At 55.1% G+C, this 24,856-nt stretch overlaps 1 protein-coding gene across 1 annotated transcript in view; it reads left to right on the top strand.

Moving 5' to 3' along the window:
- LOC123773566 (orcokinin peptides type A-like) overlaps positions 1–24,856 on the top strand; it is a 122,487-nt gene that overhangs the window by 86,763 nt on the left and 10,868 nt on the right. Inside the window, exon 2 of the mRNA XM_069312307.1 lies at positions 2,084–2,135. Within this exon, the coding sequence (XP_069168408.1) occupies positions 2,084–2,135 (52 nt within the window). The remainder of the gene's footprint in view (positions 1–2,083; positions 2,136–24,856) is intronic.

The following is a 24,856-nucleotide window of genomic DNA, read 5'->3' as shown; positions in this document are numbered from 1 at the left end:
AGTTTCAGCAGACTAAGAGTGGCAGCAGACTAACACTAGCAGCAGATTAACACTGGCCGCAGACTAAGAGTGGCAGCAGACTAAGAGTAGCAGCAGACTAAGAGTGGCAGCAGACTAAGAGTTTCAGCAGACTAAGAGTGGCAGCAGACTAACACTAGCAGCAGATTAACACTGGCCGCAGACTAAGAGTGGCAGCAGACTAAGAGTTTCAGCAGACTAAGAGTGGCAGCAGACTAACACTAGCAGCAGATTAACACTGGCCGCAGACTAAGAGTGGCAGCAGACTAAGAGTAGCAGCAGACTAAGAGTGGCAGCAGACTAAGAGTAGCAGCAGACTAAGAGTGGCAGCAGACTAAGAGTAGCAGCAGACTAAGAGTGGCAGCAGACTAAGAGTAGCAGCAGACTAAGAGTGGCAGCAGACTAAGAGTTTCAGCAGACTAAGAGTGGCAGCAGACTAACACTAGCAGCAGATTAACACTGGCCGCAGACTAAGAGTGGCAGCAGACTAAGAGTAGCAGCAGACTAAGAGTGGCAGCAGACATCACTATAACACCATATTACTTCACCCATCCCAGGGATTATGTTAATAACTCTGCTCCTCATTCTGGAGCCCACCTATGTGGGTGTCTTAGTGCGGCTGGTGGCTGAGTGGACAGCACTCAGGATTCGTAGTCATGTGGATCGGAGATCGATCCCCGGCGATGGCGGATACAAATGGGCAGAGTTTCTTTCACCCTGTTCACCTAGCAGTAAATAAGTACCTGGGAATTAGACAGCAGTTACGGACTGCTTCCTTGGGGATGTGTGAGGGAGAGAGGTGAGTGTAGTGGTGTTTGTGAGGGAGAGATGTTGTTGTTGTTGATGAGTAAGCCCCCACAAACGGTGGCACGGGCATGAATAGCCCCGCAGGTGGCAGATGTTTGGGGTGAATGAGTGACACATCTGGAGGTGTCTCGAGGTCTGGGACACACAGCGATTGATTGACTGATAAGGGAGCGAGGAAGGAACGGGCCAATAAATAATTATAGAGAGAGGTCAGAAGCACGTAAGAGGAGAAGATAATTTCTAGAAGAAGGCAAGAGTAAGGTGGAAGGTGAGAACACGATGATTGGTACGAATGGGGGGAAAAGAAAAGGCGGGTAGGCCTAAGTCAGATCACTTTTGTTTAGAAGGTTGGGGCATTACTGTGAGAGGGGAGAGTCAATAGTGACAAAGCCAGGACTAAGGCTCTCAAGAAACGCCGACCATAACGTCATCGTTTCGTCAAACTTTGCCCATCTTGTTTCCACCGCCGCCGGGGATCGAACTTGAACCCTTAGGACTACGAATTCCGAGCGCTATCCACTCAGCCGTCATGCCCCAAACCGCATGTGAGGTCCGGTCATCATACCTTCGTGGTCCCTATGTCTCCATAACTTTCGCCTGGATGTTACCTGTACTTGTGTCCACTCTCTCAATGTAGCACTCAGCCCCTTCTGACTCTCGAGGGAACTGTAGAGCTTAATAAGTGCCCTGCTTTCCCCAGCTCTTTAGAGGGCCAGGGGGAGAGAGCCGCCCCGGGGGGCTCTGATGGGGGCTTGGACACGTATCTCAGAGTAACTTCTTCAAGGATACGCTGCATAATGATACCTGACCCGGCCAGGGCTAGATAACTGACTCGGCCAGGCGTAGATAACTGACTCGGCCAGGCGTAGATAACTGACTCGGCCAGGCGTAGATAACTGACTCGGCCAGGCGTAGATAACTGACTCGGCCAGGCGTAGATAACTGACTCGGCCAGGCGTAGATAACTGACTCGGCCAGGCGTAGATAACTGACTCGGCCAGGCGTAGATAACTGACTCGGCCAGGCGTAGATAACTGACTCGGCCAGGCGTAGATAACTGACTCGGCCAAGGGTAGATTGACACCTCAGTAATATTCGGCCAGAACCACTCCCAAGGCCACAAGGTCTAGGCCTTTAAACCTACCGCCAATAACAGAGGAAAGGTCTTGACTGGTAGTGGATGGTCATGTGCTGACTTGTGTGCGTGTGTCAGTGTCTGTCTGTCTGTGGCTCATCACCGTCTTTGTCTCCCCCACAGACGGCCCCCGCCAGGACCCCCAGTACTCAGGACGACGCCAGCTTCCCCCCAGGTCAGTACCCCATACACACTCACACACACACACACACACACACACACACACTCACACTCACACACACACACGCACACACACACACTCACACACACACACTCACACACACACACTCACACACACACACTCACACACACACACACACTCACACTAACACACACTAACACACACACACTCACACACACTAACTCCTGAGGCACATATAAATAGGATAACGACAGCAGCGTACTCTACACTGGCGAAAATTAGAACTTCATTCAGAAACCTAAATGAGGAAGCTTTTAGGGCGCTTTACACTGCCTACGTGAGACCCGTCTTAGAGTATGCCGCGCCATCATGGAGCCCCCACCTGAAGAAACACATAAAGAAACTGGAGAAGGTTCAGAGGTTTGCGACGAGGCTTGTCCCAGAGCTACGAGGGATGGGATATGAAGAGCGGCTGAAGGAACTGAACCTTACGACACTAGAGAAAAGAAGGGAGAGAGGAGATATGATAGGGACATATAAAATACTCAGGGGAATTGACAAAGTGGAAATAGACGAAATGTTCACACGTAATAATAACAGAACGAGGGGACATGGGTGGAAACTGGAAACTCAGATGAGTCACAGAGATGTTAGGAAGTTTTCTTTTAGCGTGAGAGTAGTAGAAAAATGGAATGCACTTGGGGAACAGGTTGTGGAAGCAAATACTATTCATACTTTTAAAACTAGGTATGATAGGGAAATGGGACAGGAGTCATTGCTGTAAACAACCGATAGCTAGAAAGGCGGGATCCAAGAGTCAATGCTCGATCCTGCAAGCACATATAGGTGAGTACATATAGGTGAGTACACACACACACACACACACACACACACACACACACACACACACACACACACACTCACACTCACACACTCACTCACACACTCACACACTCACACACACACACACACACACACACACACACACACACAGCTGATGAGGATTGTAGGTTCTTCTTAGAGGACTTGAACAGGTTGCAGAGATGGTCAGAGAAATGGCTACTGGAGTTCAACACGAGCAAATGTGAAGTTATGGAAATGGGGTTAGGTGATAGGAGATCAAGAGGACAGTACACAATGAAGGGGAACAGCCTACCTGTGACGATTCGAGAAAGAGACCTGGGAGTGGACGTAACACCTAATCTAACTCCTGAGGCACATATAAATAGGATAACGACAGCAGCGTACACTACACTGGGAAAAGTTAGAACATCATTCAGAAACCTAAGTAAGGAGGCATTTAGGGCGCTTTACACTGCCTACGTGAGACCAGTCTTAGAGTATGCCACCTCATCATGGAGTCCCCACCTGAAGAACCATATAAGGAAACTGGAAAAGGTTCAGAAGTTTGCGACGAAGCTCGATCGTCCTAGAGTTACGAGGGATGGGGTATGAAGAGCGCCTGAAGGAACTGAACCTTCCGACACTAGAAAAAAGAAGGGAGAGGCGGGGGGGGGGGGGAGAGGGGGGATATGATAGGAACGTATCAAACACTCAGGAGAATTGACAGAGTGGACATAGACGAAATGTTCACACGGAATAGTAATAGAACGAAGGAACATGGGTGGAAGCTGGAAACTCAGATGAGTCACAGAGATGTTACGAAGTTTTCTTTTAGCGTGAGAGTAGTGGAAAATGGAATGCACTTAAGGAGCAGGTTGTGGAAGCAAACTCTATTCACAACTTTAAAACTTTAAAAAGAGTCAATGCTCGATCCTGTAGGCATAAATAGGTGAGTACACACACACACACACACACACACACACACACACACACACACACACACACAAACACACACACACACACACACACACACACATATCCTGGGCATGGCGAGACAGCTAGGCGCATCTCCTTGCACCCGTTGCCTCTGTTCACCTGGCAGTAATTAGGAACTTGGTTGTTAGTCGACCGTTGTGGGTCGCTTGCTGAGGAATGGTCAGATACCGTTCATATTCGAGAAAACTTCGAATTTCCCACAAAACATGGAAACCCAAACAGTAGTTCTGTAATAGGTGAGTACACACACACATAGTACATAGTACACATCCCATCCTGGTCCCTCCCTGTTTCCCAGCTTCAGGGGAATCAACAGAGCTTGAGGAAGGACAGAAGAGTCATTTTCAGGGTGATGTACTCGAACATTGATGGGATTATAAGCAAGGCAAGTGAACTACGGGATAGAGCACAAGAAGTGAACCCAGATGTAATCGGACTCACAGAAACAAAACTCTCAGGAATCATAACGAAAGCGGTGTTTCCTCAGGACTACACAGTAATAAGGAAAGAGAAGGAAGGAAGGGGAGGAGGCGGAGTGGCCCTACTCATGAGAAAGGAATGGAGTTTCAAGGAGATGGTCATCCCGGGCTGTGAGGGATTCAGAGACGACATAACAGGCACCATGACAATGGGAGGACCAAGAATAGTAGTAGCAGTAATAAATAACCCTCCACCACATGACAGAAGACCCAGGCAGGAGTATGGCAACAACAACATGGCAGTTAACACTATAATTGAGATGGCAGTTTCTGCTGCCTGTAGAAATAGATCGCATCTGCTCATCATGGGGGACGTCAATCATTGAAGGATAGACTGGGAGAACAAGGAACCAAATGGAGGTGAGGATATATGGAGAGCTAAACTACTGGAGGTGGCGACAAAGAAACTTCTTTTGCCTGCATGTCAGGGAACCCACAAGGATGAGGGGAAACGATGAATTGGCGAGACTCGACCTAGTCTTCACTCTTAACGACTCCGACATAAGGGATATCGGTTTCGAGTCCCTGGTAGGATTCAGCGACCACAGTGTACTGACGGTTGAGTATCTGGTTGAAGAAGGGTTAAGGAACTCGAGAAAGGGATCTGAAAACAAAAGGCTGGCATTCCGAAAGGGCAACTATGAGGAGATAAGGAAATGCCTAACAGATATAACATGGGAAACAGAGCTCAGAGAAAAGACGGCCCAAGACATAATGGACTTCATCACGCAGAAGTGTAAGGAGGCGGCAAACAAGTTTGTCCCAGTCCAAAAGGAAAACAGCAAAATGCAGATGAGAAACCCATGGTTTAATCAGAGATGTAGGCTAGCTAAGCAGCAAAATATAAAGGCGTGGGGAAACTATAGAAATAACAGGATACTTGAGAGCAGAGAAAGATACCAGAGTGCCAGGAATGAGTATGTCAGGATGAGAAGAGAGGCAGAAGGGCAATACGAAAATGACATCTCAAGCAAGGCAAAGACTCAACCTAAATTGTTGCATAGCCACATCAAGAAATAAAAACAATAGTAAAGGAACAGGTTATGAAATTGAGGATAGGGCAGACAGATTCACTACAAACGACAAGGAAGTGTGCAAGGAACTGAATGAGAAATTCCAGGAGGTCTTCACATTAGAGCAAGGGGAAGTTCCAGAGATAAGAGAGTGAATAGTTAACCAGGAACCACTAGAAGAGTTTGAGATTACCAGTGGGGATGTAAGGAAGCTCTTGCTAGAGTTTGATCTGACAAAGGCTATAGGCCCGAATGGAATCTCCCCTTGGATACTAAAGGAAGGAGCAGAAGCAATGTGCCTGCCACTCTCCATAGTGTATAACAAATCACTGGTAACAGAGGAATTGCCAAAAATTTGGAAAACTGCTAATGTAGTCCCAATATACAAGAAGGGGGATAGACAGGAGGCACTGAGCTACAGGTCAGTGTTCCCAACCTGCATACCATGCGAACTGATGGAGACAATAGTGCGAAAAATGCTTGTGGAACATCTGGAGCGAAAGAACTTCGTAACACAGCATCAACATGGGTTCAGGGATGGCAAGTCCTGCCTCACAGGATTAATTGAATTCTATGACCAGGCAAAATAAAAAGAGGGGTGGGCAGACTGCATATTTTTTAATTGCCAGAAAGCCTTTGACACAGTACCACACAAGAGGCTAGTGAAAAAGCTGGAGATGCAGGCAGGAGTGAATGGGAAGGTACTCCATTAGATAAGGGAGTACCTAAGCAACAGAAGACAGCGAGTCACTGTAAAGGGTGAGGTCTCAGATTGGCGAGACGTCACCAGTGAAGTCCCGCAGGGTTCAGTTCTTGGACCTATACTGCTTCTGATATATGTAAATGATCTCCCAGAGGGTAGAGAATCGTTCCTCTCATTGTTTGCCGATGATGCAAAAATTATGAGGAGGATTAAAACAGAGGATGATAGTAGGAGGCTACAAGATGACTTAGACAGACTGAATGAATGGTCCAACAAATTGCAGCTAAAGTTCAACCAGAGTAAATGCAAGGTCATGAAACTAGGTGGTGGAAACAGGAGGCCAGACACAGGATACCGAATAGGAAATGAAGTACTTTATGAAACAGACAGAGAAAGATCTAGGAGTTGATATCACACCAAACCTGTCTCCTGAAGCCCACATAAAAAGAATAACGTCTGCGGCATATGCGAGGCTGGCTAACATCAGAACAGCGTTCAGGAACCTGTGTAAGGAATCATTCAGAACCTTGTACACCACATATGTAAGACCAATCCTGGAGTATGCGGTCCCAGCATGGAACCCGTACCTTGTCACGCACAAGACGAAGCTTGAAAAAGTTCAGAGGTATGCCACTAGGCTAGACCCAGAACTAAGAGGCACGAGCTACGAGGAAAGGCTGCGTTAAATGCACCTCACGACACTGGAAGACAGAAAAGTAAGGGGGGACATGATCACAACCTACAAAATCCTCAGGGGAATCAACCGGGTAACAAGGATGAACTATTCAACACTGGAGGGACGCGAACAAGGGGACACAGGTGGAAACTGAGTACCCAAATGAGCCACAGAGACGTTAGAAGGAACGTTTTCAGTGTCAGAGTAGTTAGTAAATGGAATGCACTAGGAAGTGATGTGGTGGAGGCTGACTCCATACACAGTTTCAAATGTAGATATGATAGAGCCCAGTAGGCTCAGGAATCTGTACATCAGTTGATTGACGGTTGAGAGGCGGGACCAAAGAGCCAGAGCTCAACCCCCGCAAACACAACTAGGTGAGTACACACACAGGCCTCCTTCAGGGGCCTGGTAGCCTGGTGGATAGCGCGCAGGACTCGTAATTCTGTGGCGCGGGTTCGACTTCCGCATCAGGCAGAAAGAAATGGGGAAAGTTTCTTTCACCCTGAATTTCCCTGCTACCTAGCAGTAAATAGGTACCTTGGAGTTAGTCAGCTGTCACGGGCTGCTTCCTGGGGTGTGTGTGTGTGTGGTGTGGAGAAAAGAGAAGTTAGTAAACAGTTGAGAGGCGGGACCAAGGAGCCAGAGCTCAACCCCCGCCAGCACAACTAGGTGAGCACCAGAGCACAACACAACTGCGAGTCATGTAGCAGTAATGGAAGTGTGCGGCTCCTCCTCCTGTGCCGTGGCCACCACCACACGTCCCCGCCGCTCCTTGGCACGCTATCTATCGCAATCTCCCTGGTTGAGTCAAATATCCATGCCATTACGGCTGGTGATTGGATGAGGTGGGTGGCGGGAGTGAGCCAGGCACCGCTCAGCCTGCCTCACTCACCCGTACATGCCTCACTCACCCGTACATGTCTCACTCACCCGTACATGCCTCACTCACCCGTACATGCCTCACTCACCCGTTCATGCCTCACTCACCCGTACATGCCTCACTCACCCGTACATGCCTCACTCACCCGTACATGCCTCACTCACCCGTACATGCCTCACTCACCCGCCTCGCCCTGCTGCCTCCCTCTGGTAGTGGCCCTCAGCCGCGCCGCCCTCATACTCCCCTGGGGCAGGTATACCAGTAGTGAGGCAGGTGTACCGACAGTGAGGCAGGTATACCTGCAGTGAGGCAGGTATACAAGCAGTGAGGCAGGTATACCAACAGTGAGGCAGGTATACCAACAGTGAGGCAGGTATACCAACAGTGAGGCAGGTATACCAACAGTGAGGCAGGTATACCAACAGTGAGGCAGGTATACCAACAGTGAGGCAGGTATACCAACAGTGAGGCAGGTATACCAACAGTGAGGCAGGTATACCAACAGTGAGGCAGGTATACCAACAGTGAGGCAGGTATACCAGCAGTGAGGTAGGTATACCAACAGTGAGGCAGGTATACCATCAGTGAGGCAGGTATACCAGCAGTGAGGTAGGTATACCAACAGTGAGGCAGGTATACCAGCAGTGAGGTAGGTATACCAACAGTGAGGCAGGTATACCAACAGTGAGGCAGGTATACCAGCAGTGAGGTAGGTATACCAACAGTGAGGCAGGTATACCAACAGTGAGGCAGGTATACCAACAGTGAGGCAGGTATACCAACAGTGAGGCAGGTATACCAACAGTGAGGCAGGTATACCAACAGTGAGGCAGGTATACCAACAGTGAGGTAGGTACACCAACAATGAGGCATGTATACCAACAGTGAGGCAGGTATACCAACAGTGAGGCAGGTATACCAACAGTGAGGTAGGTACACCAACAATGAGGCATGTATACCAACAGTGAGGCAGGTATACCAACAGTGAGGCAGGTATACCAACAGTAAGGCAGGTATACCAACAGTGAGGCAGGTATACCAACAGTGAGGTATCCTATGTATAATGTCCCGGATGTTTAACAATGTCACGTAGGGATGACCCGAAGGTAGAGAAGATGGCTGTTACTTCCCCTCACACTACGTGTTTGGGGCCAGGGTAGTCGCACCCCCCCTTCCCCCTTCCACACCCCTTCCCTACCCCAACACCCACCCCCTCCCGCTCCCCCTCACGCTCCCCCTCACGCTTCCCCTCACGCTCCTTGTCTCAGGGATGAAGAATATTCATTAAAAGATAATCCTTCAGCATTGATGGGTTATGAGGATGTGGGAGGGGGGGAGAGAGTCATTGTGGGAAGGGGTGGGATGGGGTGTAAGGGACACGGTGCTGGAGGAGTGTGGCATGAACAGGCAAGTTATCCCTTTGCTTCAGAGGGAAAGTAAGTCATTATCCAAAGAAGGCACCAAGCCGGGAAGGCTGTGTAGCACCATCAAATGTGCAGAACAATCAGAGGGCGCTAAATATCACCGAGGATGCCAATATGAGAACAGAAACGCACAAGGCGAACGATATCAAAAGTATCCGATTCACCAAGAATTCTATCGAGGGACAAGTGACCGCGAGGGGCGGTCGGGAAGCAAGACACACGCTCGTCCTGAAAGTCAGGATATTCAACAATGATATGCACGACTGTAAGAGCGACAATGCAGTTTGGACAATAAGGAGCAGGGCAGCGCTCCATTAAGTGCCTGTGAGTTAAGCATGTATGGCCAATACGCAGCCTAGCCAGAGTCGTTTCCCACCGCCGGTTACGGTGGTAGGGGGAAGACCATAGGGACACACTAATTTTAAGAGTACGAAGTTTGTTACCAGTAACAGACAACCAAGAAGCCTGCCAACGGGCAAGGATGGAGGAATGAATAACTGGGTAAAAGTCGGAATAAGTAATACCTTTACAGGAGATGGGACAAGTGTGGATAGCTTCCTTAGCGGCAGCGTCCAAACGGTCATTTAAGCACTCACCAATATGACTGGGAACCCAGCAAAACTCCACTGTCTTAAATCTACTGGAGATAAGAAACAGCGAATGCTGAATTTCAACTACCACCGGATGGACTGGATTAAAGGACTCCAGAACCATGAGGGCACTGCGAGAGTCAACTACAGCAATAAAGGAGGAGTTACAGCGAGAAAGCAGGAGACGAAGAGCATAGAGAATAGCATAAAGTTCTTCCGTCAAGATACTAGTCTCCGGAGGCCGGTGACACATGTAGGTGTGGTCAGGACAAACAACAGCGTAGCCTACACTGTCTGCAGACTAAGACCCATTGGTGAAGGGTGGAATGGAACTAAATTTTAAATTTTGCCCCGAGGGGCGAGTTTATTGGGCAGCGCCACTCGTCTTGTGAGTGGACACACCGCCATAGCAGCATGTACAACACTCCCCAATAGGAAGAAAACCCGCTGGGTTGTTCATCCTGTCAAAAGACGCTGAATGGAGTGAGAGTGTGAAGAAAAGTGTTCAACTAAAAGGCGTTTCATAACTGTAGGAGGGGTAAAAGCTTTAGTCACTTGGGTCAGGGTTTTACTAAATTAAGGAAGGGGGGGGGGCCCTCCACGGGGGCAAGGATGGAACACCACGAGGAGAAATATGGGTAGCAATAACCGAAAGTTATTGTTATTTGGTTATTTGAAAGTTATTTGCTCTCGCCTACGTGTGTGTGTGTGTGTGTGTGTGTGTGTGTGTGTGTGTGTGTGTGTGTGTGCGTGTGTGTGTGTGTGTGTGTGTGTGTGTGTGTGTGTGTGTGTTAAAACAAATAAGTAGATTGATATCTGAGAGGCGGGCCCAAAGAGCCAGAGCTCAACCCCCACAACTCCTCACCGACCTTGCACCCCCCCCCCCGATCCTTTTCCCACCCCTGTGGTCATCAGTCGCGAATCGGGTGTGGGTGGGGTGTGGGTGGGGTGTGGGAGGGGTGTGGGTGGGGTGTGGGTGGGGTGTGGGTGGGGTGTGGGTGGGGTGTGGGAGGGGTGTGGGTGGGGTGTGGGTGGGGTGTGGGTGGGGTGTGGGTGGGGTGTGGGTGGGGTGTGGGGTGTGGGTGGGGTGTGGGTGGGGTGTGGTCACCAGTGTGAGCGCCAGGGTCTAGAGTCACCAGTGTGAGCCCCAGGGTCTAGAGTCACCAGTGTGAGCGCCGGGGTCTAGAGTCACCAGTGTGAGCGCCAGGGTCTAGAGTCACCAGTGTGAGCCCCAGGGTCTAGAGTCACCAGTGTGAGCGCCGGGGGCTAGTCACCAGTGTGAGCGCCAGGGTCTAGAGTCACCAGTGTGAGCGCCGGGGTCTAGAGTCACCCGTGTGAGCGCCGGGGTCTAGAGTCACCAGTGTGAGCCCCAGGGTCTAGAGTCACCAGTGTGAGCGCCGGGGGCTAGTCACCAGTGTGAGCGCCAGGGTCTAGAGTCACCAGTGTGAGCCCCAGGGTCTAGAGTCACCAGTGTGAGCGCCAAGGTCTAGAGTCACCAGTGTGAGCGCCAGGGTCTAGAGTCACCAGTGTTGAGCGCCGGGGTCTAGAGTCACCAGTGTTGAGCGCCGGGGACTAGAGTCACCAGTGTGAGCGCCAGGGTCTAGAGTCACCAGTGTGAGCGCCAGGGTCTAGAGTCACCAGTGTGAGCGCCAGGGTCTAGAGTCACCAGTGTGAGCGCCAGGGTCTAGAGTCACCAGTGTGAGCGCCAGGGTCTAGAGTCACCAGTGTGAGCGCCGGGGTCTAGAGTCACCAGTGTTGAGCGCCGGGGGCTAGAGTTACCATTGTGAGCGCCAGGGTCTAGAGTCACCAGTGTGAGCGCCAGGGTCTAGAGTCACCAGTGTGAGCGCCAGGGGTCTAGAGTCACCAGTGTGAGCGCCAGGGGCCTAGAGTCACCAGTGTGAGCGCCAGGGTCTAGAGTCACCAGTGTGAGCGCCAGGGACTAGAGTCACCAGTGTGAGCGCCAGGGTCTAGAGACACCAGTGTTGAGCGCCGGGGGCTAGAGTTACCAGTGTGAGCGCCAGGGTCTAGAGTCACCAGTGTGAGCGCCAGGGTCTAGCGTCACCAGTGTGAGCGCCAGGGTCTAGAGTCACCAGTGTGAGCGCCAGGGTCTAGTCACCAGTGTGAGCGCCAGGGTCTAGAGTCACCAGTGTGAGCGCCAGGGTCTAGAGTCACCAGTGTGAGCGCCGGGGTCTAGAGTCACCAGTGTTGAGCGCCGGGGGCTAGAGTTACCATTGTGAGCGCCAGGGTCTAGAGTCACCAGTGTGAGCGCCAGGGTCTAGAGTCACCAGTGTGAGCGCCAGGGTCTAGAGTCACCAGTGTGAGCGCCAGGGTCTAGGGTCACCAGTGTTGAGCGCCGGGGGCTAGAGTTACCATTGCGAGCGCCAGGGTCTAGAGTCACCAGTGTTGAGCGCCGGGGGCTAGAGTTACCATTGTGAGCGCCAGGGTCTAGAGTTACCAGTGTGAGCGCCAGGGGGTCTAGAGTCGCCAGTGTGAGCGCCGGGGTCTAGAGTCACCAGTGTGAGCGCCAGGGTCTAGAGTCACCAGTGTGAGCGCCAGGGGCTAGAGTCACCAGTGTGAGCGCCGGGGTCCAGAGTCACTAGTGTTGAGCGCCAGGGTCTAGAGTCACCAGTGTGAGCGCCGGGGTCTAGAGTCAACAGTGTGAGCGCCGGGGTCTAGAGTCACCAGTGTGAGCGCCAGGGGCTAGAGTCACCAGTGTGAGCGCCGGGGTCCAGAGTCAGTGTGAGCGCCGGGGTCCAGAGTCACCAGTGTTGAGCGCCAGGGGTCTAGAGTCACCAGTGTGAGCGCTGGGGTTCAGAGTCACCAGTGTGAGCGCCAGGGGTCTAGAGTCACCAGTGTGAGCGCCTGGGGTCCAGAGTCACCAGTGTGAGCGCCAGGGGTCTAGAGTCACCAGTGTGAGCGCCAGGGGTCTAGAGTCACCAGTGTGAGCGCCAGGGGTCTAGAGTCACCAGTGTGAGCGCCAGGGGTCTAGAGTCACCAGTGTGAGCGCCGGGGTCTAGAGACACCAGTGTGAGCGCCAGGGGCTAGAGTCACCAGTGTGAGCGCCAGGGTCTGGAGTCACCAGTGTGAGCGCCAGGGGCTAGAGTCACCAGTGTGAGCGCCGGGGGTCTAGAGTCACCAGTGTGAGCGCCAGGGGCCTAGAGTCACCAGTGTGAGCGCCAGGGGTCTAGAGTCACCAGTGTGAGCGCCGGGGTCTAGAGTCACCAGTGTGAGTGCCAGGGTCTAGAGTCACCAGTGTTGAGCGCCACGGTCTAGAGTCACCAGTGTTGAGCGCCACGGTCTAGAGTCACCAGTGTTGATCGCCAGGGTCTAGAGTCACGAGTGTTGAGCGCCACAGTCTAGAGTCACCAGTGTTGAGCGCCAGGGTCTAGAGTCACCAGTGTTGATCGCCAGGGTCTAGAGTCACCAGTGTGAGCGCCAGGGGTCTAGTCACCAGTGTGAGCGCCAGGGTCTAGAGTCACCAGTGTGAGCGCCAGGGTCTAGAGTCACCAGTGTGAGCGCCGCCATGGTCTAGAGTAACCAGTGTGAGCGCTAGAGGGTCTAGAGTCACCAGTGTGAGCGCCAGAGGGTCTAGAGTCACCAGTGTGAGCGCCGGGCTCGAGAGTCACCAGTGTGAGCGCCGGGGTCTAGAGTCACCAGTGTGAGCGCATGGGTTTAGAGTCACCAGTTTGAGCGCCAGGGTCTAGAGTCACGAGTGTGAACGCCGCCAGAGTCTAGAGCCACCAGTGTGAGCGCCAGGGGGTCTAGAGTCTATGTGAGCGCCGGGGGCTAGAGTCACCAGTGTGAGCGCCGCCATGGTCTAGAGTCACCAGTGTTGAGCGCCGGGGTCTAGAGTCACCAGTGTTGAGCGCCGGGGTCTAGAGTCACCAGTGTGAGCGCCAGGGTCTAGAGTCACCAGTGTGAGCGCCAGGGTCTAGAGTCACCAGTGTGAGCGCCAGGGTCTAGAGTCACCAGTGTTGAGCGCCGGGGGCTAGAGTTACCAGTGTGAGCGCCAGGGTCTAGAGTCACCAGTGTTGAGCGCCGGGGGCTAGTCACCAGTGTGAGCGCCAGGGTCTAGAGTCACCAGTGTTGAGCGCCAGGGTCTAGAGTCACCAGTGTTGAGCGCCGGGGTCTAGAGTCACCAGTGTTGAGCGCCGGGGTCTAGAGTCACCAGTGTGAGCGCCAGGGTCTAGAGTCACCAGTGTTGACCGCCGGGGGCTAGAGTCACTAGTGTGAGCGCCAGGGTCTAGAGTCACCAGTGTGAGCGCCAGGGGTCTAGTCACCAGTGTGAGCGCCAGGGGTCTAGAGTCACCAGTGTGAGCGCCAGGGGTCTAGAGTCACCAGTGTGAGCGCCGGGGTCTAGAGTCACCAGTGTGAGCGCCGGGGTCTAGAGTCACCAGTGTGAGCGCCAGGGGTCTAGAGTCACCAGTGTTGAGCGCCAGGGGTCTAGAGTCACCAGTGTGAGCGCCAGGGGTCTAGAGTCACCAGTGTGAGCGCCAGGGGTCTAGAGTCACCAGTGTGAGCGCCAGGGGTCTAGAGTCACCAGTGTGAGCGCCAGGGTCTAGAGTCACCAGTGTGAGCGCCAGGGTCTAGAGTCACCAGTGTGAGCGCCGGGGTCTAGAGTCACCAGTGTGAGCGCCCAGGGGTCTAGAGTCACCAGTGTGAGCGCCAGGGGGTCTAGAGTCACCAGTGTTGAGCGCCAGGGGTCTAGAGTCACCAGTGTGAGCGCCAGGGTCTAGAGTCACCAGTGTGAGCGCCAGGGGTCTAGAGTCACCAGTGTGAGCGCCGGGGTCTAGAGTCACCAGTGTGAGCGCCAGGGGGCTAGAGTTCACCAGTGTGAGCGCCAGGGGTCTAGAGTCACCAGTGTGAGCGCCAGGGGTCTAGAGTCACCAGTGTGAGCGCCAGGGGTCTAGAGTCACCAGTGTGAGCGCCGGGGTCTAGAGTCACCAGTGTGAGCGCCAGGGGTCTAGAGTCACCAGTGTGAGCGCCAGGGTCTAGAGTCACCAGTGTGAGCGCCGGGGTCTAGAGTCACCAGTTGTGAGCGCCAGGGGTCTAGAGTCACCAGTGTGAGCGCCAGGGGTCTAGAGTCACCAGTGTGAGCGCCAGGGTCTAGAGTCACCAGTGTGAGCGCCAGGGTCTAGAGTCACCAGTGTGAGCGCCAGGGGTCTAGAGTCACCAGTGTGAGCGCCGGGCTAGAGTCACCTGTGAGCGCCAGGGTCTAGAGTCAACCAGTGTGAGCGCCAGGGGTCTAGAGTCACCAGTGTGAGCGCCGGGGTCTAGAGTCACCAGTGTGAGCGCCAGGGGTCTAGAGTCACCAGTGTGAGCGCCAGGGGTCTAGAGTCACCAGTGTGAGCGCCAGGGGTCTAGAGTCACCAGTGTGAGCGCAGGGGTCTAGAGTCACCAGTGTGAGCGCCAGGGGTCTAGAGTCACCAGTGTGAGCGCCAGGGGTCTAGAGTCACCCAGTGTGAGCGCCAGGGGTCTAGAGTCACCAGTGTGAGCGCCAGGGGTCTAGAGTCACCAGTGTGAGCGCCAGGGGTCTAGAGTCACCAGTGTGAGCGCCAGGGGGTCTAGAGTCACCAGTGTGAGCGCCAGGGGTCTAGAGTCACCAGTGTGAGCGCCAGGGGTCTAGAGTCACCAGTGTGAGCGCCGGGGTCTAGAGTCACCAGTGTGAGCGCCAGGGGGTCTAGAGTCACCAGTGTGAGCGCCAGGGGTCTAGAGTCACCAGTGTGAGCGCCGGGGTCTAGAGTCACCAGTGTGAGCGCCAGGGTCTAGAGTCACCAGTGTGAGCGCCAGGGGTCTAGAGTCACCAGTGTGAGCGCCAGGGGTCTAGAGTCACCAGTGTGAGCGCCAGGGGTCTAGAGTCACCAGTGTGAGCGCCAGGGGTCTAGAGTCACCAGTGTGAGCGCCAGGGGTCTAGAGTCACCAGTGTGAGCGCCAGGGGTCTAGAGTCACCAGTGTGAGCGCCAGGGGTCTAGAGTCACCAGTGTGAGCGCCAGGGGTCTAGAGTCACCAGTGTGAGCGCCAGGGGTCTAGAGTCACCAGTGTGAGCGCCAGGGGTCTAGAGTCACCAGTGTGAGCGCCAGGGGTCTAGAGTCACCAGTGTGAGCGCCAGGGGTCTAGAGTCACCAGTGTGAGCGCCAGGGGTCTAGAGTCACCAGTGTGAGCGCCAGGGGTCTAGAGTCACCAGTGTGAGCGCCAGGGGTCTAGAGTCACCATGTGAGCGCCAGGGGTCTAGAGTCCACCAGTGTGAGCGCCGGGGGTCTAGAGTCACCAGTGTGAGCGCCAGGGGTCTAGAGTCACCAGTGTGAGCGCCAGGGGTCTAGAGTCACCAGTGTGAGCGCCAGGGGTCTAGAGTCACCAGTGTGAGCGCCAGGGTCTAGAGTCACCAGTGTGAGCGCCAGGGGTCTAGAGTCACCAGTGTGAGCGCCAGGGGTCTAGAGTCCCTCAGTGTGAGATCGACAGGGGTCAGAGTCACCACGTTAGTGACGCGCAGGGGGTCTAGAGTCACCAGTGGTGAGCGCCTAGGGGTCTAGAAGCGCCAGTGTGACGCACGCACGCTAGGGTCTAGAGTCACCAGTGTGAGCGCCAGGGGCTCAGAGTCACCAGTGTGAGCGCCAGGGGTGTCTAGAGTCCACCAGTTTGAGCGCCAGGGTCTAGGTCACCAGTGTGAGCGCCAGGGGTCCTAGAGTCACCAGTGTGAAGCGCCCAGTGTGAGCGCCAGGGTCTAGAGTCACCAGTGTGAGCGCCAGGGTCTAGAGTCACCAGTGTGAGCGCCAGGGTCTAGAGTCCACCAGTGTGAGCGCCAGGGTCTAGAGTCACCAGTGTGAGCGCCGGGGTCTAGAGTCACCAGTGTGGAGCGGCCAGGGTCTAGAGTCACCAGTGTGAGCGCCAGGGTCTAGAGTCACCAGTGTGAGCGCCGGGTCTAGAGTCACCATGTGTGAGCGCCAGGGTCTAGAGTCACCAGTGTGAGCGCCAGGTCTAGAGTCACCAGTGTGAGCGCCAGGGGTCTAGAGTCACCAGTGTGAGCGCGCAGGGTCTAGAGTAACCACCAGTGTGAGCGCCAGGGTCTAGAGTCACCAGTGTGAGCGCCAGGGGTCTAGAGTCACCAGTGTGAGCGCCAGGGGTCTAGAGTCCACCAGTGTGAGCGCCAGGGGTCTAGAGTCACCAGTGTGAGCGCCAGGGGTCTAGAGTCTACCAGTGTGAGCGCCAGGGGTCTAGAGTCACCAGTGTGAGCGCCAGGGGTCTAGAGTCACCAGTGTGAGCGCCAGGGGTCTAGAGTCACCAGTGTGAGCGCCAGGGGTCTAGAGTCACCAGTGTGAGCGCCAGGGGTCTAGAGTCACCAGTGTGAGCGCCAGGGGTCTAGAGTCACCAGTGTGAGCGCCAGGGCTAGAGTCACCAGTGTGAGCGCCAGGGTCTAGAGTCACCAGTGTGAGCGCCAGGGGCTAGAGTCACCAGTGTGAGCGCCAGGGGTCTAGAGTCACCAGTGTGAGCGCCGGGGGCTAGTCACCAGTGTGAGCGCCAGGGTCTAGAGTCACCAGTGTGAGCGCCAGGGGTCTAGAGTCACCAGTGTGAGCGCCGGGGTCTAGAGTCACCAGTGTGAGCGCCGGGGTCTAGAGTCACCAGTGTGAGCGCCAGGGGTCTAGAGTCACCAGTGTTGAGCGCCGGGGGCTAGAGTCACTAGTGTGAGCGCCAGGGTCTAGAGTCACCAGTGTGAGCGCCAGGGGTCTAGTCACCAGTGTGAGCGCCAGGGGTCTAGAGTCACCAGTGTGAGCGCCAGGGGTCTAGAGTCACCAGTATGAGCGCCGGGGGCTAGAGTTACAAGTGTGAGCGCCAGGGGTCTAGAGTCACCAGTGTGAGCGCCAGGGGTCTAGAGTCACCAGTGTGAGCGCCGGGGGCTAGAGTTACCAGTGTGAGCGCCAGGGGTCTAGAGTCACCAGTGTGAGCGCCAGGGGTCTAGAGTCACCAGTGTGAGCGCCAGGGTCTAGAGTCACCAGTGTGAGCGCCGGGGTCTAGAGTCACCAGTGTGAGCGCCAGGGGTCTAGAGTCACCAGTGTGAGCGCCGGGGTCTAGAGTCACCAGTGTGAGCGCCGGGGTCTAGAGTCACCAGTGTGAGCGCCAGGGTCTAGAGTCACCAGTGTGAGCGCCAGGGGTCTACAGTCACCAGTGTGAGCGCCAGGGTCTAGAGTCACCAGTGTGAGCGCCAGGGTCTAGAGTCACCAGTGTGAGCGCCAGGGGTCTAGAGTCACCAGTGTGAGCGCCGGGGTCTAGAGTCACCAGTGTGAGCGCCAGGGGTCTAGAGTCACCAGTGTGAGCGCCGGGGTCTAGAGTCACCAGTGTGAGCGCCAGGGGTCTAGAGTCACCAGTGTTGAGCGCACAGGGGTCTAGAGTCACCAGTGTGAGCGCCAGGGGTCTAGAGTCACCAGTGTGAGCGCCAGGGGCTAGAGTCAACCAGTGTGAGCGCCAGGGGTCTAGAGTCACCAGTTGTGAGCGCCAGGGGTCTAGAGTCACCAGTGTGAGCGCCAGGGGTCTAGAGTCACCAGTGGTGAGCGCCAGGGGTCTAGAGTCACCAGTGTGAGCGCCAGGGTCTAGAGTCACCAGTGTTGAGCGCCAGGGGTCTAGAGTCACCAGTGTGAGCGCCAGGGGTCTAGAGTCACCAGTGTGAGCGCCAGGGGCTAGAGTCAACCAGTGTGAGCGCCAGGGGTCTAGAGTCACCAGTGTGAGCGCCAGGGTCTAGAGTCACCAGTGTGAGCGCCAGGGGTCTAGAGTCACCAGTGTGAGCGCCAGGGTCTAGAGTCCACCAGTGTGAGCGCCAGGGGTCTAGAGTCACCAGTGTGAGCGCCAGGGGTCTAGAGTCACCAGTGTGAGCGCCGGGGTCTAGAGTCACCAGTGTGAGCGCCAGGGGTCTAGAGTCACCAGTGTGAGCGCCAGGGGTCTAGAGTCACCAGTGTGAGCGCCAGGGTCTAGAGTCACCAGTGTGAGCGCCGGGGTCTAGAGTCACCAGTGTGAGCGCCAGGGGTCTAGAGTCACCAGTGTGAGCGCCAGGGGTCTAGAGTCACCAGTGTGAGCGCCGGGGTCTAGAGTCACCAGTGTGAGCGCCAGGGTCTAGAGTCACCAGTGTGAGCGCCAGGGGTCTAGAGTCACCAGTGTGAGCGCCAGGGTCTAGAGTCACCAGTGTGAGCGCCAGGGTCTAGAGTCACCAGTGTGAGCGCCAGGGGTCTAGAGTCACCAGTGTGAGCGCCGGGGGTCTAGAGTCACCAGTGTGAGCGCCAGGGGTCTAGAGTCACCAGTGTTGAGCGCCAGGGTCTAGAGTCACCAGTGTGAGCGCCAGGGGTCTAGAGTCACCAGTGTGAGCGCCAGGGGCTAGAGTCACCAGTGTGAGCGCCAGGGGTCTAGAGTCACCAGTGTGAGCGCCAGGGGTCTAGAGTCACCAGTGTGAGCGCCAGGGGTCTAGAGTCACCAGTGTGAGCGCCAGGGGTCTAGAGTCACCAGTGTGAGCGCCAGGGGTCTAGAGTCACCAGTGTTGAGCGCCAGGGGTCTAGAGTCACCAGTGTGAGCGCCAGGGGTCTAGAGTCACCAGTGTGAGCGCCAGGGGCTAGAGTCACCAGTGTGAGCGCCAGGGTCTAGAGTCACCAGTGTGAGCGCCAGGGGCTAGAGTCACCAGTGTTGAGCGCCAGGGGTCTAGAGTCACCAGTGTGAGCGCCAGGGTCTAGAGTCACCAGTGTGAGCGCCAGGGGTCTAGAGTCACCAGTGTGAGCGCCAGGGGTCTAGAGTCACCAGTGTGAGCGCCAGGGGTCTAGAGTCACCAGTGTGAGCGCCAGGGGTCTAGAGTCACCAGTGTGAGCGCCAGGGGCTAGAGTCACCAGTGTGAGCGCCAGGGGCTAGAGTCACCAGTGTGAGCGCCAGGGTCTAGAGTCACCAGTGTGAGCGCCAGGGTCTAGAGTCACCAGTGTGAGCGCCAGGGTCTAGAGTCACCAGTGTGAGCGCCAGGGGTCTAGAGTCACCAGTGTGAGCGCCGGGGTCTAGAGTCACCAGTGTGAGCGCCAGGGTCTAGAGTCACCAGTGTGAGCGCCAGGGTCTAGAGTCACCAGTGTGAGCGCCAGGGTCTAGAGTCACCAGTGTGAGCGCCAGGGTCTAGAGTCACCAGTGTGAGCGCCGGGGTCTAGAGTCACCAGTGTGAGCGCCAGGGTCTAGAGTCACCAGTGTGAGCGCCAGGGTCTAGAGTCACCAGTGTGAGCGCCGGGGTCTAGAGTCACCAGTGTGAGCGCCAGGGTCTAGAGTCACCAGTGTGAGCGCCAGGGTCTAGAGTCACCAGTGTGAGCGCCAGGGGTCTAGAGTCACCAGTGTGAGCGCCAGGGTCTAGAGTCACCAGTGTGAGCGCCAGGGTCTAGAGTCACCAGTGTGAGCGCCAGGGGTCTAGAGTCACCAGTGTGAGCGCCAGGGGTCTAGAGTCACCAGTGTGAGCGCCAGGGGTCTAGAGTCACCAGTGTGAGCGCCAGGGGTCTAGAGTCACCAGTGTGAGCGCCAGGGGTCTAGAGTCACCAGTGTGAGCGCCAGGGGTCTAGAGTCACCAGTGTGAGCGCCAGGGGTCTAGAGTCACCAGTGTGAGCGCCAGGGTCTAGAGTCACCAGTGTGAGCGCCAGGGGTCTAGAGTCACCAGTGTGAGCGCCAGGGGTCGAGTCACCAGTGTGAGCGCCAGGGGTCTAGAGTCACCAGTGTGAGCGCCAGGGGTCTAGAGTCACCAGTGTGAGCGCCAGGGGTCTAGAGTCACCAGTGTGAGCGCCAGGGGTCTAGAGTCACCAGTGTGAGCGCCAGGGTCTAGAGTCACCAGTGTGAGCGCCAGGGTCTAGAGTCACCAGTGTGAGCGCCAGGGGTCTAGAGTCACCAGTGTGAGCGCCGGGGGTCGAGTCACCAGTGTGAGCGCCAGGGGTCTAGAGTCACCAGTGTGAGCGCCGGGGTCTAGAGTCACCAGTGTGAGCGCCAGGGGTCTAGAGTCACCAGTGTGAGCGCCAGGGGTCTAGAGTCACCAGTGTGAGCGCCGGGGTCTAGAGTCACCAGTGTGAGCGCCAGGGGTCTAGAGTCACCAGTGTGAGCGCCAGGGGTCTAGAGTCACCAGTGTGAGCGCCAGGGGTCTAGAGTCACCAGTGTGAGCGCCAGTGGTCTAGAGTCACCAGTGTGAGCGCCAGGGGTCAACACGTACTGAATAATATATTTACAAAATACTCTTCTAATTAATTTATTTGATAACAAATTAAGACATATATGTTAGGAATACTGTTATGAAGTCCCCAGTGTTTAATATTTCTGTGGTGGTAAATGTCCCACATGTTGGTGTTGTGGTGATGTGAGGGGGGGGGGGAGGGAGGGGGGGGGAGAGGGGGGGTGGGAGGGGGGGTGGGAGGGGGGGTGGGAGGGGGGGTGGGAGGGGGGGGGAGGGGGGGGAGGGGGGGGGAGGGGGGGGAGGGGGGGGGGTTTCAAGGAGGGGGGGAGAGGGAGTAACAGTTATTAGCTCTTGGGCACCGCCTTTCTTACTAATCATATCTACTATATATGTTTCTAACACACATATACATTCCAATTAAGCAGCCCGTAGCAGCTGTCTAAGTACCAGGTACCTATTTACTGCTAGGTGAACAGACGCATCAGGGAGAAGGAAACTCTACCCATTTGTTTCCGCCTTGGCTCTTTGGTCCCGCTTCTCATCCGTCAATCTAACGTTGTTCAGATTCCTGAACTTCTCGAGCTCCATCAAATCTTCATTTGAAAGGTAGGGGCTCCATGCAGGGACCGCGTACTCCAGGACTGGTCTTACACATGTGGTATACAAGATTCTGAATGATTTCTTACACAGGTTCTTGAAGGCTGTTCTGATGTTAACCAGGCTTGCAAATGCCGAAGATGTTATTATTTTGATGTGGGCATCAGGAGACATGTTTGATTTGATATCAACTCCTAGATCTTTGTCTCTGTCTGTTTCATGAAGTACTTTTGTTGCCTGGTCATAGAATTCAATTAATCCTGTGAGGCATGATTTGCTATCCCTGAACCCCATGCTGGTGTTGTGATAATTGCCTTATCTCCTCATAGCTTCGTTTCCGGAATGCCGTCCTTTTGCATGTGTACATTGAGCCCTTCCTTGAGTACATTAACCCTACTTCGACCAGATACTCAAACGTCAGTACAATGTGATCGTTCATTCCCACGGAGGCTTCGAAATCGATTTCCCTTGTGTCAGCGTCGTTCAGAGTGAAGACTAAGTCGAGTCTCGCTGGATCATCGTTTCCTTTCATCCTTGTGGGTTCCCTGACATGCTGGCTTAAAATGTTTCTTGTCGCCACTTCCAACAGTCTATGTTTCCTCACCTCTGTGTGGTTCCTTGTTTTTCCAGTCTATCCTTATGTGATTGCAGCCCCCCATGATGAGCAGATGGGATCTATTTCTACAGACAGCAGAGGCTGTTCTCTCAATTATAGTGTTAACCGCCATGTTGTTGTCATACTCTTGCCGGGGTCTTCTGTTGTTTGGTGGAGGGTTATATATCGCTGCTACTACGACTCTTGGTCCTCCCATCATCATGGTGCCTGTTATGAAGTCTCTGAACCAATCACAGCCCGGGATGACCATCTCCTCGAAATTCCATTCCTTTCTCATCAGTTGGGCCACTGCACCTCATTCCTTTCCTTCCTTCTCATTACTTATTACAGTGTAGTCCTGGGGAAACACCGCCTTCGTAATGATTCCTGAAAGTTTTGTTTCTGCGAGTCCAATTACATTCGGGTTCACTTCTTGTGCTCTTTCCCTAAGTTCACTTGCCTTGATTGTGATCCCATCTATGTTCGAGTACATTACCTTGAAGCTGACTGTGTGTGTGTGTGTGTGTGTGTGTGTGTGTGAGAGAGAGAAAGAGAGAGAGAGAGAGAGAGAGAGAGAGAGAGAGAGAGAGAGAGAGAGAGAGAGAGAGAGAGAGAGAGAGAGAGAGAGAGAGAGAGAGAGAGAGAGAGAGGGGGGGGGGGGGGTAGGGGAAGAGTAGGTAGGAAGGTAGGTATCATATTCCTCACAGTTGTCATTAATATCACAACATAATATCACTGTGTGAAGTGGTCAGGTGTCAGGTGTCGCCCTTCACACCAGCAACAACTATTGCCACTTGTTAACTTATAATTGTGGTGTTATGCACCCCATACCCATCCCGTGGGTGGTGGTGGACCCCATACCCATCCCGTGGGTGGTGGTGGACCCCATACCCATCCCGTGGGTGGTGGTGGACCCCATACCCATCCCGTGAGTGGTGGTGCACCCCATACCCATCCCGTGGGTGGTGGTGGACCCCATACCCATCCCGTGGGTGGTGGTGGACCCCATACCCATCCCGTGGGTGGTGGTGGACCCCATACCCATCCCGTGGGTGGTGGTGGACCCCATACCCATCCCGTGGGTGGTGGTGGAGAGGGTTACAGAGGCACATAATGGGGTTCAAGATCTGAACTCCATAGTTCGTTTAGCTATGCAAGTGACAATCATGTGAAGCCAGTTACACAACTGTTAGTATCACATACACATGTTCACATATACACTATCATGTAGACATGTACATATACAGTGACCTCTTGGAGGAGAGGTTAAGCCAGCCCTGTACTATGTCACACAGTGGCTCCTCATACTCCACTGAGGCCACCATCTAACTACTGCCTGTGATAACGAGGCAGTTACCATATATTTCCACTTCACAGTAGTGGGGTTAGGGGAGATAACCTTGAGTGGACGGCTGAGTGGACAGCGCTCGGGATTCGTAGTCTTTAGGTTCTGGGTTCAATCCTCGGTGGAGGTGGAGTTTTTTTCACCCTGATGCCTCTGTTCAACTTGCAGTAAATAGGTACCTGGGAGTTAGACAGCTGCTTCCTGGGGTGCAAGTGGGTGGAGGTGGGTGGCCTGGGGTACCAGTGGGTGGAGGTGGGTGGCCTGGGGTACCAGTGGGTGGAGGTGGGTGGCCTGGGGTACCAGTGGGTGGAGGTGGATGGCCTGGGGTGCCAGTGGGTGGAGGTGGGTGGCCTGGGGTGCCAGTGGGTGGAGGTGGGTGGCCTGGGGTGCCAGTGGGTGGAGGTAGGGAGGCCCCTGGGGTGCCAGTGGGTGGAGGTGGATGGCCTGGGGTGCCAGTGGGTGCAGGTGGGTGGCCTGGGGTGCCAGTGGGTGAAGGTAGGGAGGCCTGGGGTGCCAGTGGGTAGAGGTAGGGAGGCCCCTGGGGTGCCAGTGGGTGGAGGTAGGGAGGCCCCTGGGGTGCCAGTGGGTGGAGGTGGGTGGCCTGGGGTGCCAGTGGGTGGAGGTAGGGAGGCCCCTGGGGTGCCAGTGGGTGGAGGTAGGGAGGCCCCTGGGGTGCCAGTGGGTGGAGGTGGGTGGCCTGGGGTGCCAGTGGGTGGAGGTGGGTGGCCTGGGGTGCCAGTGGGTGTCAACACCGCCCAGCAGGGACGACAGGACTAAGCACACTGCCACTGTTGATAGCGACTACCTTCATTAAACATCAAAGGAATTATTTCTGAGGTGAAAGAGGTGAAGTAGCAGCGGGAGGAGCAGGAGGCGGACGGGTGAGTGTCTCAGACACACTCACACAAGTCCCTCGAAATTATTCATCACAGCAACTGTCAGAACACAACATTGCTTGATGACGTCCCTGTACATGGTACCGTGGCCCCCTGGTGGACCATGGTTGTGGCCCCCTGGTGGACCATGGTTGTGGCCCCCTGGTGGACCATGGTTGTGGCCCCCTGGTGGACCATGGTTGTGGCCCCCTGGTGGACCATGGTTGTGGCCCCCTGGTGGACCATGGTGGTTGTGGCCCCCTGGTGGACCATGGTTGTGGCCCCCTGGTGGACCATGGTGGTTGTGGCCCCCTGGTGGACCATGGTTGTGGCCCCCTGGTGGACCATGGTGGTTGTGGCCCCCTGGTGGACCATGGTTGTGGCCCCCTGGTGGACCATGGTTGTGGCCCCCTGGTTGACCATAGTTGTTGTGGCCCCCTGGTGGGCCATAGTTGTGGCCCCCTGGTGGACCATGGTTGTGGCCCCCTGGTGGACCATGGTTGTGGCCCCCTGGTGGACCATGGTTGTGGCCCCCTGGTGGACCATGGTTGTGGCCCCCTGGTGAACCATGGTTGTGGTC

This window comes from Procambarus clarkii, chromosome 72 (assembly GCF_040958095.1).
Source record: "Procambarus clarkii isolate CNS0578487 chromosome 72, FALCON_Pclarkii_2.0, whole genome shotgun sequence".
NCBI classification, from domain to species: Eukaryota; Metazoa; Arthropoda; class Malacostraca; order Decapoda; family Cambaridae; genus Procambarus; species Procambarus clarkii.
This window is presented reverse-complemented; position numbering and strand designations above follow the sequence as displayed.